Source organism: Alexandromys fortis, unplaced genomic scaffold (genome assembly GCF_014885135.2).
Source record: "Alexandromys fortis isolate MF-2015 unplaced genomic scaffold, M_Fortis_MF-2015_v1.1 scaffold_173, whole genome shotgun sequence".
Classification (NCBI taxonomy): domain Eukaryota; kingdom Metazoa; phylum Chordata; class Mammalia; order Rodentia; family Cricetidae; genus Alexandromys; species Alexandromys fortis.
Window position 1 is genome coordinate 3,381,725 of NW_026068051.1, and position 17,652 is coordinate 3,399,376.

General features: G+C 42.8%; 1 protein-coding gene across 1 annotated transcript in view; it reads right to left on the minus strand.

The window, feature by feature from the left end:
• Synrg (synergin gamma) overlaps positions 1-17,652 on the minus strand; it is an 85,626-nt gene that overhangs the window by 22,145 nt on the left and 45,829 nt on the right. Inside the window, exons 15-16 of the mRNA XM_050119577.1 lie at positions 11,546-12,478; positions 834-1,240 (exon numbers count right to left, since the gene is read on the minus strand). Of these exons, the coding sequence (XP_049975534.1) occupies positions 834-1,240; positions 11,546-12,478 (1,340 nt within the window). The remainder of the gene's footprint in view (positions 1-833; positions 1,241-11,545; positions 12,479-17,652) is intronic.

A 17,652-nucleotide genomic window follows, 5' to 3' on the forward strand; every position in this document is an offset into this window, starting at 1 on the left:
GTTGCTGGGAATTGAACTCAGGACCTTTGGAAGAGCAGGCAGCACTCTTAACCACTAAGCCATCTCTCCAGCCCGAGAAATCTAATTTTAAAATGTTTGCTATTACTTCAGGTTTTATGGATCAATTGAAACAGACACCTTTTTTAAAGGCACTGATTTTTGTGACTTTTAATTACGAATGTGTGCTATACATTATTTGGACATGTTATATGAGTGCAGGTACCCATAGAGGCCAAAGTTATCAGATTCCCTGGAACCAGAGCTATAGGTAGTTGTGAGCTGCCAGATGTGGGTGCTGGGAACCAAACTCAAGTCCCCTGCAGGAGCACTGCTTGTTCTTTTAGTTTGTTTTGAGATAGGGTCTCACTAAGTAACTGGCTGTCCTGGAATTCACTCAGTAGACCAGGCTGGCCTTGAACTCATAGAGATCCACCTGCCTCTGCCTCCCAAGTGCTGGGATTAAAGCGTTTGCCACCACCCTGGCTTACAGCACACTTCTAAGCAAACTAGAGTGAAGAAAAGCCACACACTCTTTGTCTTTCTCCAATAAGCAGTTACGAGGGACAGCGACCCGAACTGAGCTCCAGGGAAACTGCAGTCCTACAAGCTATTTCCTGCTAAACAAAGAATCATCATTTTACTTTTTCTTTGAAATTACTTTTTAGTTTTTAAGGTAGTGTCTCATCATATAGCCTAGGCTGGCCTGAAGCTTACTATACAACCTAGCTGACCTCAAACTCATGATCCTCTTGCCTTAGCCTCTTGAATGTGAGGGTTACAGACATGTGTCACCATGCCTGGTTTTAAAAATCACTATGGCATTCTCAGGAAAGAATGTAACACCTCAGTGGGACAAGCCCATGAGAAGAAGGCTTACCTTGAACAGAAAGGTCAAAGGTTGCCAGCTCACTTTTGATCATTTCTTCACTGGACTTCATTTTGCTCTGTGAATTGGCTACTAAAAAGTCAAATTTGCTGATTTTGGGCTTTTCGCTTTGAAATTCTCCAAAGTCGTCTGCACACTCCCTGGGGGTTTCGTGAGAGGCGACACTGGAAGCCGGGCTTGGACATGCCGTCTCGTGGCTCCGTGCCGCTGTGGGCAGGTCCTGCCTTGTGAAGTCCTGGTAGTCCTCACTTTCACACTCTTTCTGCTCCACACTCTGGGGCATCATGTCTTTAAAGCTGGCGAAGGCTGCGAAGGGAGTCTCTGGGAGAGCATCCTCGCTCGCCAAGGCTGTTCCTTTGGAGAGAGATGACATGGTGATGTTTTCAGAACTGCCAAATGAGGTCTCTTTCTTTTGAAGATCTGAGGTGGCTGAGAAGGACCCATTTCCTGCTGAGGGGACAAATGGAGAGAGTTTTCTGCCCTGAGATGCATCACCCCTGTCTGGCCAGTCACAGCTCCTAAGTGTGCTCACTGCAGAATGGCTATTACAGCATCTCAGTCTAAATCCTCTACATCTGAAAGGAAAGGAAGGTCCCACAGATAGAGCCAAGCTCCTAAGTTAGGCAAAATGCCTAGAACATTTCATCAGTCCCATGTTATGCTGCGGGAACTGCAGTCAAAGCTTGTACTAAAATTAAAGGAGTTGGGCTGTGACATTTGATCTTTCAGAAACCGTATTCGTTTTCAGCTAGCATTTATATTTGATTTTAAAGAAAACCTGGGCACGGTGGTACACAGCTTTAACCTCAGCATTTGAGAGGCAGCTTTCTATGAGTTTGAGGTCAGCCCGATCTCCAGTTTCAGGAAAGTCAGGTCTACAAAGAGACCCTGTCTCAAACAAAACAAAACGAAACAACAAATAACTTTCTGTTATATGTGAAAAATTACTACAAAGATAGGTTGCGTAGCCATGACTACAAAGATAGGTTGCATAACCATGTCCATACTGATCATTTAACGAATTATTCCTTTTTTTAAAATACTTATTTATTTATTATGTATACAATATTCTGTCTGTGTGTATGCCTTCAGGCCAGAAGAGGGCACCAGACCCCATTACAGATGGTTGTGAGCCACCATGTGGTTGCTGGGAATTGAACTCAGGACCTTTAGAAGAGCGGGCAATGCTCTTAACCTCTGAGCCATCTCTCCAGCCCCCCGAATTATTCCTTTTTAAGCTCGAAGGTATTCTTACATCTCCTTTTCTCTAGACTGCGTGGACACTGTTCTTCTTAACCCCAGTTATAGGAAATGAGATGAACCAAAAATCCAGTTTCTCAAAACAAAAGCAAAAGCTTTCTCATCTAACTTTTAATAAATTACTAGAAATTTCTGTGTCAGGCAAAGACACATAGAGGATTTTAATCAAGCAGTCACTTACCTTGTTTTTATTTTGGTCAGTTTGGATATCCTATTGCTGGGATAGAATGTGAGAAAAACAAAAATCAGCCCGAATTACATTAGTCCTTTAAAAATAGAATGGAGAACCTGGATGTGGTGGCACCTGCCTTTAATCCCAGGAGGCAGAGGCAGGCAGATCTCTGTGAGTCCCAGGCTAGCACACGAAAAGCCTGAGGTCCTTCTGGGCTGTTTCTGTAATGCACCTCCCTTCCCACACTCAATGAAAGTGGAAGAAGTGAAAGAGAGATGTGCTGGGTTAGAAGACTCACTTGTTCTTCATCTATAGTTAAATAAGTTCGATGAGGTGGGGCCAGCACTTGGGAGGCAGAAGCAGGCTGATCTCCATCGCCAGCCTAGTCTATGAATGAATGGATGAATGAATGAATGAATGAATGAACGCATGACGAGATAGCAGAAGACAGCAGAAAGAATGCAGCTTTTTAGTCTGGAAAGATCCAATTTTGACTCTGCCACCTGCTTACTTGGTTAGCATGGACACTACCCTTCTAGTTCAGTCTGGCCTTGAACTCCTGGCAGCCCTCCCACCTCAGCCCCCAAGTGTCCTTTTCTGAACCCTGGTATGCTCATCTATGAAGTGGAGGTGTGAGGACAGTCAGCTGTGATAATGTACGTGGAAGATTGTTCAGAGTCCGGAGGGCAATACGTGTAACAGCTTGAATCCTTTCAGAGTAAACCTGCAAAGGTCACTTGCCATCTTAGTGATTTACTGGGAAAAGCTGTTCTGCTCATTGTCTTCCCACGTCATGCATGGGACTGAACTAGGGCCTTGGCACACTAGGCAAGTGCCTGGCCACTGACCCACATCTCTAGCTCTGTTTTTAACTCTGTTGAGACAGGTTCTTCTTACTAACTTGCCTAGACAAGCCTTGAATTCAAAATCCTCCTGCCTCAGTCTCTTGAGAAGCTGGAATTACAGGCCTGGTTTTCCAGCTAGTTTTCAAGGAGCAAACTTGAGAAGGCTGCCTATGGCTGGCGTGGAGACACTCCTTTCAGGAGGGCACTGGGGCCGGCTGGAGGCCTCTTATTTCACTTAGCTGCATCTGAGAGAGAAGGCCAACTGCTCCTGATAACCACACACAACCTCTCTGATAACTACACACACCCACTCCTGATAACCATACACACAAGCCCCTGATAATCACACACAACCTCCATGATAAACACACAAACAATCCCCTTGATAACCACACACAACCCCCTGATAACTACACACAAAACCCCCCTGATAACCACATACAACCACCCTGATAACCACACACAACCACCCTGATAACCACACACAACCCCCTGATTTCCACACATAACCTCCCAATAACCATACACATTCTCTCCCAGATAGCCACACACACAGCCTCCCTAATAACACACACACAGCCCCCTGATAACCACACACACAACTCACAAAGAACCCAGAGTTCTGTGACCGGATTTTCATGACGAAGCCAATGGGTGCAACAACACTGGTCCTCGCCTCTCCTTTCACAACAACAGCACACAGTTTAGAATAGGTTCAAGGTTCTGGCCACTCCCACAGCTCTCCCACCACCACGCCACACAACTCTCTATGCTCCCATAAGAGCGTTCAATGAATGAGAAAAATGCGAGTCAACTGGCAAAGCAACTCTCCTTTGCTAAAAGATGGAACACTTCCAAATTCTGCAGCGCAAACCATACCCCTCACATGTGGCTTGCTTAATAAGAAGGAAAAACAATTTAGGTGACAAATTTATAGTTTAGAAAGAGTGAAGCAAGCTGTTAGACGAAGCACTTTCTTAGTCTCTCACTGTAGTGTTCAGGAGACAGATGTGGTTGAACACCAGACTAGTCTGTCAGGTGAACACTGAGCAGAATGCTTCACCACACAGGTACACTTATTATTAGACCTTTCTGGAAGGCTCTTTGGGGAAACCATATCAGAAACTGCTTCTAGTGTCTTATCTATTAAAAAGTAGCGATTTGGTGTTTTGGGGGGAGGGGGGCAGGCCAAAGATAAATTTATGGAATGACAGCTCTAGTTCAAACACTGCAACCAAGTTGCTATGGTAATAAAAAGACCTTTTTGTGCAATTATGCAACAAGAAGACAAGCCTTTTTTTTTTTTTTTTTTTAAATCAAGAATGACTTGCATTGTAAGCGAGGTAAAAGGCATTGCGAGCAAAAAGGATTACCTTAGCAGAAGAGCTCTTAAGACTTTATACCTACGAAGGTCTTCAATGCAATCATGGAACATTTCACCTTCTGGAGCTACTTACTGAGGTGACCAAATGACTAAATGAGGAACCAAATGAAAGACATAAAAGGAAATGTTGAGATATATATTTTAACCAAAGAGTAAACATGTTATGAGTCACTAAATGCAAAATTTGAAACTGAATGTAGGTGAAAAAACAAATTACTAAAGAGTAATTAATTCGAACCCATAAGCACTAAACTGACATTACATAAAAACCAAAACCCAAACGGTTACATAATGTCTGTCCCTGAGCCTCAGCAGCTATACACAGTATAAATACCAAGTGTGCTTTTTTTTGGTATAGTGAACACTGGTAAACCATTTTCTGAGAAAAATCTGACACGTAAGTTGATTGGAGGTAAAGAACAAACAAAGAAACTCCCCATTTTTCCATGTTAACAACTCTCTATTTGCTTAGCAACCCAGTTCTTTGTATTATTGTATAAAGATCTTAAAAACAATAAGGAACGGGGGCTGGAGAGATGGCTCAGTGGTTAAGAGCATTGCCTGCTCTTCCAAAGGTCCTGAGTTCAATTCCCAGCAACCACATGGTGGCTCACAACCATCTGTAATGAGATCTGGTGCCCTCTTCTGGCCTTCAGGCATACACACAGAAAGAATATTGTATACATAATAAATAAATTACTGTTTCTTGATTTAATTTAAAAAAAAAAAACAATAAGGAACAAGGCCTCCAGCTTGAAAGACAGGAGCCCTGTCTGGGAAAAATGATACCGGGTGTTATAAGCACCAAAGTGGCTAGAGATGGCTTTGCAATTTAGTAGCTAAATTTTGAAAATTACAAGAGAAAAAAAAAAAGAAAATGGGGAATGACCGTACTAAAAGAAGAGTCATTACTGTATCTCCAATCCTTCCTGCTCCTGGGTGGTGCTAGAGAGAGCTGCAACTGGGCACAGGTAGTAAGCCAAATTGCGTGCTTTCACACATGGATTGTTTGCAACGGGAACTCACTATGACAAAGGACAAGAGAATAAACAGTACGACTCGCTTCCCATTGTGGATCAAATCAAGACATGGGCTTTCTCTCCTACAGGCAGCTAACCCTACCAGGCTCTTCTATAACCTCTATTCAGATCCACTCTGAATGCATGCTGTACATGAAAACAAGGTATCCCCAGGCATGTAAGCCACCACCACAGGACACAGAAGGTGAAACCCACACCTGTGGATGTTTTCTAAAGCTGTGGGCATATGCCCAAGAGATTAAGAGTTACTGGCTTTTAAGAAGGAGTTTAGAGGAAGAAAAAACAAAAGGGAATTACAAGCACAATTCCACTATTCTTGAGTGTTCTGCATAGCACTAGCAACGTTTGCTGGCCCAAAGAGGGAACAACTGCTGATGTCTAATGCGGAGTTAACCCAGCCTTCATTCACCAACACAAACCACGAAGTATTTGTATATCTCCACGTCTCCTCCTTTTGGGCCCAATTCTCCTTTGTAGAATATTCTCTACTAACTGCAAAGCCTGGTCTGATTATGTCCTGTTAAGTCTCAAGCATCCCTGGATAGGCATTGTTGTGGAGAATAGGAAAAGTGACCTCACTGAGCAACAGGCTACAAAACACTGCTGTATGATTGATTGCCTTCCTGTGCCTTCTAATCTGTGCAGACACTTCCCATTCTGCATGTTTGCACCAACTCCGGTGACGCTATGGTTTAAATTGTGTCTACACTGTAAGCATCTCAGGTTTCTATGTCAATGTTTTATGGTCAATAAAGAAAAGCGGCAAGCACAAGAATACTAGACTCAGAGGAGGCTAGAAGGCAAGAGACAGTAAGATTGTCCAAGGTGAGTCAGGGAAACCCAGGCTGGAGACGGGGCTCAGAGTTGAAGAGCAACACCAATCACCAACAGCCGCATCAGGCACCTCAAAGCCACCTGTAACTCCAGCTCTAGAAGGCCCAACCTTTCTGGCTGCCGCAGCACCTGCACTTAAATGCACACTCCCACACATAATATAATTAAAAATAGTAAAAATAATAGAAATCCCATCAAAATGATACCAAATGAGCACAAAAGATGGTAATTAAATGAAGGCCTTCTGGCTATCAAAAGGGAGAGAGCAGACTTAGGGGGCAGAGCCTCCAGGGTATATGTCCTCTTATGTTCTCCGAATCACTTAGCTGGCATTTCCCAAACACCTTATCAAAAGTCCTCAGATGATAGCCACTCAAGAAAGACAAAGTGATTCTGGCTGAGAGTGCAGCTTGGGGGTAAGGCACTTGTTTAGCATGCAATAAATACATATACATAAATAAAAATAGCTGGGCATGATGACATGTACCTGGAACCCTAGGAACTCTGAAATCTGAGGCAGGGGAATAACTTGAACTCAGGAGTTTAAGAGTGGCCTAGATAGCATAGTGAGCCCTTGAGGCAAATAAAACAAAAGAAGTATAAATAAAAACCATCACCAGGTGGTGGTGGCGCACACCTTAATCCCAGCACACAGGAGGCAGAGGCAGGAGTATCTCTGTGAGTTCAAGGCCAGCCTGTTCCAGGACAGCCAGGGCCACATAGAGGAACCCTGTTTCAAACAGCAACAGATAATAGCAACCAATTCCTTCAACTATTTTAGATGCTAGCACAGCTTGTATGACATGGCCAGTGTTCTCTGTTCTCACCTTACCCTCTGGTAATCAGCACAGATTCTAACAGGAACAACACAGTGCCAGCAGAACACTAGCATGTCTGTGGGAGTCTCCTGCACTGACAGAGACAAACATTAGCCAACCGTATCTTACCTGGCATCAGGACAAACACCACAGGGTTATTTGTTTGAACCTACAGCACAGAATGCAAATCTTTATCACAAAAAAGGGATGCTGTGTTGTACTATTAAAACTACCTCGCCAGGCGGTAGTGATGCACGCCTTTAATCCCAGCACTTGGGAGACAGAGGCAGACAAATCTCTGTGAGTTCCAGGCCAGCCTGGTCTACAAAGCTAGCTCCAAGACAGCTAAGGCTGTTGCACAGAGAAACTCTGTCTCAAAAAATCAGTAACAACAACAACAACAACAACAACAAAAAACTACCTCCCTAAAAATCATATGCTATCTAGACACAACGAACTGTTCAGTGAATGGCAGTTAGACACAGGGATGGTCACTTCTGCTCACAAGGGAGTTAAAGCAAACCTAGTAGACTGTCCTGGTTGTAGAGGATCTGCTGATAGAGGAAAGCCACAGCCCCATGAGGTCGTTCTCGCAGTGGAGATCGAAGCTGCTGGAGTCACTGGCAGGAGGCTTTTCTCCCAAGGTTGTTAGCAGTCCACATAGTTAAAATGCAGAGCGCCTGTCCAAGGTTCTAACAGCGACTTCTCAACTTTCAGCACATTATACATCTTGAGTGGAAGGCCTGGCTTCTCCGGGTGAATTTTAACCCCAACACCCAGCTTTTTTCTTTCTTGGGTGGCACATGAAAGTGATTTCTGGAATTCTACTCAAAATTCACATTTTCAGGAGTTCAATATCCTTTTTCCTTACAACTTCTAAAAATGAACATAAACTTAAAACCTTCAAATCATGAATAAAAACTAAAAACATTGAAATGATCCTTTCCCCAAAATCTTTATGTAGCTTGGGCTTGGGACTTGAAAAGACTATTGCCAGAGTTCCTCACTCTTACCCTATCCTAAAATAGAGCAAATAGTTCTCATGGCTGGCTACTTATTGCTAACTTTCACTGGTCTTTGTGATTTTTATTAATTTATTGATTGATTTATTGCAATGCTGGGATCAAGTTTAGTGCCTGGCAAATACTCTACCACTGAGTCAGCCCAGAAACTGTTTTCTTAAAAATGAAAATAGTTTAAAGCTTAGCTCTTTTGTTTTGAGGGTTGTCTTAGCTTTTAACGTTTATTACTGCTGTGTGTAGAATATCTATGTGTGAGCACACGTGCGCCATGTGCAGGTGTCCAGGTCATTTCCACGTCTATATATATGTGTATATATTTTACTTTGTCTAGTGAGACACAGTAGTATACTCAGACTGGCCTTGAAGTTACAATTCTGTCTCAGCCTCACAAGTGCGAAGGTCACTGGTGTGTGTCTCACATCTGGCTGAGCTTTATTTTTGCATCGTTGAGGAGTGTGCTTACTATATATCTACATACATTGATTTATTCGTGCTGAGGATTAAATAAGTACTTTGCAGATGCTGGCAAGCATGCTGCCAACTGAGCTCAGGAGCCTAACCCTACACATGAGCTCAATGCCACATTAGTGACTTCTGTCAACGGGCATACAAGAGGCAAAGGCAACCATACCTCTGCCTTCTTAGGAAGAAAAAAGAAAACCCAGTCTCAAGGGACATGACTTTAATTTTATACCGTCCAGGTTATTTCTTTGTCCTAATTCTCAAAACCACAAATTACACACATCCCCACACTTTCAAAATATGCCAAAGAATCGTTTATTAACACAGGACTTACAGGTGGCAAAAGAGAATGGTACAGAAGAGCTGGGAAGGAGCCATCAGAGTAAGCATGCAGGCCAGTGTTCGCAGAGAAAGAGAATAATAAAGCAAGTTCCAAAGGGCATATCCACACACAAGTGTCTGTGTTGAAAAAAGACATCAGAAAAGCAGCCAAAAAAAATAATAAGGCGCTGATTAAAATACAAAGATTTTCCATGTCAAAAAGAGCTACTTCACAGGTAGGTAGCCACAGAGGTCTTGCTGACCCTTTGAGAAAGTCGCAAATCAAAGTAAGCTCTTGCTGCCATAGAAACAAAGGATCTTAAAGACTGAACATCAAGACGCTGCTGTGCCAGAGAGAGTATATTTAGGGGGCGGGAGAGCAGCCTCATTGAAATTATACGCAGCAAGGGCTAAAGGGTAAATGCAATGATGTGCAGAGAGAAACCAGGCAATGTTATTAGTATATCTACCGTCCATACAAAGAGTTAACAGCGTGGGTTAGAGACAGTATCCCCTTCAGAGTTAAGTTAGGGTTTCCAAACAAGACCACGTCCATAGACAGTAATCATCCAAGTTCTTTGTGCTCCATCAGCCCACTTCTTCTTTCTCTAGAATGTCCTTTCAACCCTCAGACTAAGAGAGCAAGTTCATCACTCCATGGCGAGCGGAAGGGTAGAATAAAGTCCCAGTGCACTGAAGCAATGCCTACCGCTTCCCTCTCTGATGTATTTATTTATACAGCAGTCTTGCTCAACGGACACACAGGCATGACTCCCTGGTCAGCCGCCAACCCTCGTAACAACCGCTCTGAAGGGTTACTACTCTGTTCCCACCAGAGGTTTACAGATCAACAGAAGGAGACAATCTGCTTTTCAGGTCTCCTCCCTCTGAAGAGAGAGGGCTTGAACATGGCAGGTTCCATTCTGAGAGTGTTCCAAACATACAGAGAGAGCATGGGCACAGAATATTTAACAGGTCCATTGGAATGAGCTCAGTCAAAAGTCAACCTCTCCTTCCCGAATAAAAGGCAGGAAAAAGACATCCCAAACCTGGATTAACTCATTTCACAGATGTGTGGTTTGGCACTGTGAAAGAATATAGATTCATTTTCAGAAAAATAGCCTCTAATTAATAACTTCAAAGTCCAAAAGGCTAGTATACATGTTGTGAAATTGTTTTTTAAATAAAAATCAAATGCTGTTGTTTAAAAAAGAATGCCCCTTGCAACCAAGTGTTGTGGCTCACACAGCTCATACAAAAAAGAAGAATAAAATCATCCATCAAACAAACAGCAGCAAAGGAAAAAAGGAAAAACAGGGAAAAAAAATGAGGAAATAACTGCAAAGGGCAGAAGGAGCTCAGATAGCCAGCTGCACCTAGGAAACCCCTTGGCTAGCAGCAGGTGAAACACGCTGATCTTTGCTAACTTTGCTTTCCATTCAAAACCCAGCATAAGAAACCCATTTCAGTAGCAAAGGACAGACACCATTTGCCAGTTTGAAATCTGTGGACTCTACAGCACTTCACAATGTCTGCTGAGCCTGTAAACTTGGAAGTGTCTTACCTGTCCCTCCCAGGTAAAGAAACAAACCCTGCATGTGCACACTACCTTTTCTAGAATAATACAGTAATGCTGAGATAGTTCTCATTATTAAAGGCCACAAAATAGGTTTATCTTTCTATATACATATTAAAAAACAAAATGAAATAAAAACTAGGACACTTGGGAATCTAGTTCTTGTGACAGGAAGCTGGACCAGAGAATAAACTGCTACATGTGAATCCACACAGGGTTTAAAGAGGGCTCCCTTGTGAAAGGCTTTCACACATCTTATCAGAAGTTAGTAGTTACCCTACCCTAGCATCTACAGGGTTATTACAACTTAATACTCGCAGTCACGCTGCAAAACAGTAACACTGAAAACAGGCCTGCTCCCCACCAGGTCCTGACACACCAAGCATCCCTAAGTGACCTCTTTACCTCTTCTCAAGGAAGCTGACAAACTGCATTCCAAGTGGGAAGAGGTTTTTACTTTCTTGGCCTAGGAAGAGTCAGTTTCTGTAAACCAAACAAATACTGTCTTAGCAACTCTAAATGTACTCAAGAGAAGACAAAAGGAGAGCGGGAGCACTGATCCCACTCACAGGGATGAAGAAACACTGTGGACACTGCAAAAGTTTTTATAAAATTCCTGGCTATGTGGGGTTCACTGAGCAGTGGGTTTGTATGGGCCTCTGACACCAAGTGAGTATTAGGTTTCAAAAATAAAAATATTTCGGCTCTCCAATCTAAGTTCTGGAGCAGTCAGAGTACCCACAGATTGTTTCCATAACATCATGTTGAACACTGCTTCACGCAGACAGACAACAGGAGGCTAATTAATTACTAGATATCCGCCAAGGTAACGAGCCAGCGCCTCAGTCTGTCAGTCAGACAGAACCCACAGAATCATCTTTGAAATCTACATCACATCACCAGAGCAATCTCACCAATTCCTCACCTGCAGCAGGAGGATGTTGGCCACTAACTGTTGGCAAATCCAAAGAGCTATCAGACATGACATGCTTAAGATCTCCTCCCACATCAGCCAGTTTCATGTCAAACTGAACAGAAAGCGCATCTTCCGAGTCCTCCTTGCCAACGCTGCTGCCACCGATGGAGGGGAGATCTAACGATTTCACCGAAGCAGAGTCTTCCTTGGCGTGTCTGAAAGCCACCACTTTCTCTCCCAGGGATTTGTCTGAGCTTGTGGATGAAAACTTACTGGAGTGGAAGTCAGCAAAGTCATCGTCACTCTTGGCAGAAGGAGTGTTCTCTTTGAACTCCTCGATGGCCAGTCCAGCTCCCTCTAGGGAAAGCTGTTTGAAGACATCGTACTTGGAAGATGCAGCAGGTGGATTCTGTGCACTCTCCACCGTGCTGTTGGCCAAGGGGCTGGAACTCACTTCCTCTCTGAGGACGTCGTATTTGTCGTCTGCTTTTGCCTCAGATGAAATAGAGCTGTTACCGAAAGCCATGAAATCTGCAAAGTCATCCTGCTCCCCAACAGATGCAGGATTCGAGTATTCCCCAAAGAGGTTGAACTCTCCAAAATCATCTACCAAACTAGAAGTTTTAGTGGATGCCAGTGCTGCTGGGGCTGCCACAGAGCCAGCCGGCGGAGGTCTGGTGGAAACTGACTTTGACGTGCTAAACGCAGCTGAAAAGGGCACCAGTTTCTCGCCACTGCAATTGACTGAGGAGAACATATCTAGGTCTGCTAAGTTCAGAGGGGTTTTCGCTGGTGTCTGTTTCTGTTGTGCAGCTCCGGAGGGAAAGGCTGCTGGAAAAGTGTCCTTTGTCGGTGGCTCTAGGGGTGACACACTATCAGCGGTTTTGAAGTCGGTGAAGCCGTCATCGGTTCCTGTGGATCTGAACTCGGCAAAGTTCTCTCCTGAAAGAAAGAGCATGCAGTGAAGGAAAGCCGCAGAGTTAAGCCCACACAGAACAATGCGTACTGAACTGGTAAGATTTTATAGGTTTCTCCCCTGGCTTGACAGTAACCACAATCCACACTCTAATCAGACAACTTGCTTCTTCATTACAGCCAGTGTGATATGGAAACAGGCAAGCACTGCCCTCAAAACTCCTCCTCCGTCCAGACTGAAAGAGAAGCTGGAGGCTCCAGAGAGGCACACTGAGCAGCCCTTTAAAGATGAAACATGCCATACAGTTTTTTATTTTATTTTATTTTAATATTTATTTATTATGTGTACAACATTCTGTCTGTATGTATGTCTGCAGGCCAGAAGAGGGCACCAGACATCATTACAGATGGTTGTGAGCCACCATGTGGTTGCCGGGAATTGAACTCAGGACCTTTGGAAGAGCAGGCAATGCTCTTAACCACTGAGCCATCTCTCCAGCCCCATACAGTTTTTTAAACAGAATCAAAAGCATAAACCAAGTATTGAGAAGGAGTCTTCTGCCTCTGATGTTCAGAATGCACAAATGAACAACAAGACTTCCAAAAGATTTAGAGCTGGATGTTGTGGCACACACCTTCCCAGAACTTGGGAAACTGAGGCAGAAGGATCACAAGTTGAGGCCAACTTGGGCTACTTAACAAGATCAGGTTTCAAACATACCAACCAACTAACCAAACAACCAATGAACTAACCACCATGAAAAACAAAAAACCCAATTACAGCCGGGCGATGGTGGCGCACTTAATCCCAGCACTAGGGAGGCAGAGTCAGGCGGATCTCTGTGAGTTCGAGACCAGCCTGGGCTACAAGAGCTAGTTCCAGGACAGGCTCCAAAGCCACAGAGAAACCTTGTCTCGAAAAAACAAAAACAAAAAAAAAAAAAAAAAAACACAAAAAACCCAATTACTAAAGGCTAGCATTGTAGCTCAGTGGTAAAGCTCATGCATGAAACAATCATGACCTAGTTTCAATGCTGAGCACACATGCACACATACACACATGCACATACAGGAACACAAATTATTAGATGATAGGATATAATGAGATCTTGCTAAATACACAGAAATTTATTTGAAGATATTTTGGCAAAAAAATCTTTGAAAAAAGAACTAGTTATTTGGAAAGCAAGTTAAGTGCCATAGATAAGAGCCCTATAAAAATGTAAAAAACCTGTTGCTGTCTATGTGTGTGAGTGTGGTGTGCACACATGGAGGTCAGAGGGCAGCTCTGGGCACTAGACTAGCTCTTCTTCCTATGGAGTCTGAGGACTGAACTCAGGACACTGGGCTTCTGTGGCAAACATTTTTTATCCTCTGAGCCACTTTTTTCAGCTGAATTATTTAAACTCTGGGGCTATAATTCTCTTTTTGTTTGTTTGGGTTTTTGTTGTTGCTGGCATTGTTGTTTTGAGACAGGGTTTCTCTGTGTTGCCCTGGCTACCCTGGGACTTGCTCTGCAGACCAGGCAAGCCAGGACTCTTACTAAGGCTTGTGTTCTTCATTAGGCTCTAATCTTGTCTCTCACAATTACAAGGACAGGATGCAGATGACCTCACTTTCCTTCCAGCGTCCGGAGCTCTACAGTGACACCCGCTAGGACATGCCATTTAATGAAATCCAGATATATACCAAACATGAATATTGCTATGCAACCAACATCACTGATTATTTAAAAAATAATGACTGTCACTTCTAGAGAGTTAAAAGTAAAAACCCTAAATTTCTTTACCCACCTTTTTTTTTTTTTAAAGACAGTCTACCTTTGTAGTTCTGGCTGGCCTAGAATTCACTAGGTAGAGTAAACTGGCCTTGAATTTGTGGCAATCTCCTGTCTCTACCTCCTGATATTATAGGCATGCACTACCATGTCCAGCTTCTCATCCATTTTTTTAAAAAAATTTTTTTCTAAAAAATGAAACACAGATACGTATGAGCCATAAAATGTACTTAAAACCAAAACCATAAAATCAGTTTCTAATATTGACACCATGGACGGCAGGTTTTACACCTATCGTGCCTGATGCATGATCTGCACTTTGACTTTCCAAATGGAAAAAGCACTGGAAACTGTGATTTTTCTTCTTAATCTGATACTGAACCAATTTATTAGTAAAAGTCATCAATACAATACACCCACAGTACGACACTAATCTGTGAAAAAGGAGCAGCCTTCAAGTTTCCTATAATTGTTTTCAAGATATAACATTAAAAGTCATAACATAGGCAGAGGCAGGTGGATCTTCTTGAGTTCGAGGCCAGCTTGGTCTACCGAGCTAGTTCCAGGACAGACTCCATAGCTACTGGGAAACCCTGTCTTAGAAAACCGAGAGAGAGAGAGAGAGAGAGAGAGAGAGAGAGAGAGAGAGAGAGAGAGAGAGAGAGACCTGTGAGTTCAAGGTCACAAATTGACAGAGAATACAAATATGAAAATTACCCTAGGATTTTACAGACACGTTGATGACATCTGTGTTATTTCTATACATGAAAGGGTAATTAGTAGTAATTTTTCTGTCATTTTGGTTTTTTGAGGCAAGGTCTCACATGGTAGCCCAGGCTGACCTTTAACTCATGGGAATTCTCCTGCCTCAGCCTCATGAATGCTATAATTAAAGGCATGAGTTACAATGTCCAGATCATATCCCAAATAAACTTATGATTATTGATTTGAAATATTTGTGAAATTGACAGGTTTTGATTTCTAAACACAAATCACACAGAAACTAAACTTACTGAGGACGAATTGTAAATTTTTCCATCAGGAATGTACACTGGGTAAAAGGGTTAGAAGGAAATGAGAACGGGGTTTATAACTTCAGAACCAAAGAATGTTTCAGCGAATAAGCTGGCCAGGAGTGACCTGCTGGTCCACTGGCAGCTTTTTACTTCACCTTAGATTCTTGCAAGCTCCTCCTTTGATTTTTGTAACTTTTTAGGCCCTGAGAAAATTTAAATGAGTATTTGGCTAAAGCTCTACAAAGAAGTGTCCTTTTTTATGTAGAACATTTTTTAGAACTTATGTGGAACTTCTGGCTAAGCCTGTGAGTACTGATTAAACTGGCTCAGTACAGCGAGAAGCTCCGCTCTGAACTGCAGCCCTGCAGAGGCTCTAAGGTTAGACATTAAACATCCCATTCCTCCTATTTTTTGGCTCAAATTTGCTACGTAGCCAAGTATGACTCTGTGCTCCTCATCCTCCTGTCTCCACTTTCTGAGTGCTGCGATGAGAGGTCTGTAGTACAAATGGCCCAGACCAAGGAAAGTTTTAAAGAATTTAGGAGAATAAAACGTTCAACATAACTAATCACAGTTAGTAACTCAAAGGCTTTTAACTGGGTGAAGCAGAGGGAAACGAAAAGCAGCAAATCAAAACACAAAAACTGGGCCTCAGTGCAGGCTGAGAAAACAGGACCAAGGCACCACTTACATTTTGGGCACCACTACCTTTTCCTATTGACTCTAATAAGAATAACGCAAATGGCCCAGCAGTTGAATGCACTGGCTATTCTTTCAGAGGACCTGGGTTCAGTTCCCCGTACTCACATGGCCGCTCATAACTGTCTATAACTCTAGTCTTTGGAGGTCCAATGCTCTCTTCTGGGCTCTGTGGGCACTAGGTTCCCATGTGGAACATAGACATACATGCAGGCAAAAACAGTTACATACATAAAAATAAAAAAATTTAAAGTAACATTTATATCATGATCATTAACACCAAAGAATCCTGACATTAAACCAGGCTCTACTTGAAACTCTCCTGGGACAGAATGAAGTCAGGACCCTCTAAGGCTCACATTTGAACACCTAGTACCTAACACAAGTATGGGGAAAGAAACAGCTTTCATATCTTCAAGCTATCTGGGTGAAACACAAGGAAATATTGCTAGAAGCTAAGATCTATTCTAAGAGGTGGCCCTTTCTGTGGAGAGATGCTGGTGCAGTGGAATATCCCCTGCACCTCCCTTACACTTAGAGACTACCCCAGCCCAAGCAAAAGTGGAGAAGTCAGCTTTGAGTGCTGAGTACAGAAAGGCAGAGTGTGATTGCACTCTCATTAGAGCCGACACACTTTACAATGTGCAGAATTAAGGTTAGGATACAATCTAAGGATTACTCAAACTACATGCCATGTTTAACCACACATACTAACTTTCTCTCTCTCTCTCTCTCTCTCTCTCTCTCTCTCTCTCTCTCTCTCTCTCTCTCTCTTTCACACACACACACACACACACACCTCTTCGTTTTTAAAATCACAAGTCAATTCTTGAAAATTCTGAACAATGGTGATTTGAATCAAGTACAGCACAGCACAGTAACTGACTTCTCCTTCTTCTTGGATACATAAGCTGACTTGGATACTGACTGACTGACTCATTCATTCATTCATTCATTCATTCAATTAACTGATCAATTTAGCAGTGTTGAGGATGAAACCAGGAGCCTGCCCATGCAAGCTAAATAGTCACTCTACACTGAACTACATCTCAGCCCTAAAGCTTTGGAAGGCCACTTGGTATCCACTAGGTGCCATATTGCACTCCCTGTGCCAAGAAGGTATGCTGTGGGATAATGCTCTTGTACACTGTGATGATTTGTCATTAGTATTGGTTTAATAAAACACTGACTGACCAGTAGCCAGTCAGGAAGTATAGGTAGGGCAACCAGACTAGGAGAATTCTGTGTAAAGGAAAGGCAGAGAGTCAGTCAGAAGCCAGATGTAGGGGAAACAAGATGAGAATGACTTACTGAGAAAAGGTACCAAGCCACATGGCTAAACATAGGTAAGAATTATGGGTTAATTTAAGTTGTAAGAACTAGTTAGTAATAAGCATGAGCAATAGGCCAAACAGTTTATTACTAATATAAGCCTCTGTGTGTTTATTTAGGACTGAATAGCTGTGGGACCAAGTGGGACAGAAACTCTGTCTACAAAGGTCGATTTGGTAAAATACTAATTAGGTCGAGTCTTGCTCATCTCTAGTTTGTCATTTTGTAAAAATACAATACTTCCTTTTTCTAATGATCTTTAGTTCCTGAAGAGTATTAAGTAGACAGGACTGTGTCACTAATGAGGAAAAATCTGAAGGTGTATTTCTCTTCCTTCCTTCCTTCCTTCCTTCCTTCCTTCCTTCCTTCCTTCCTTC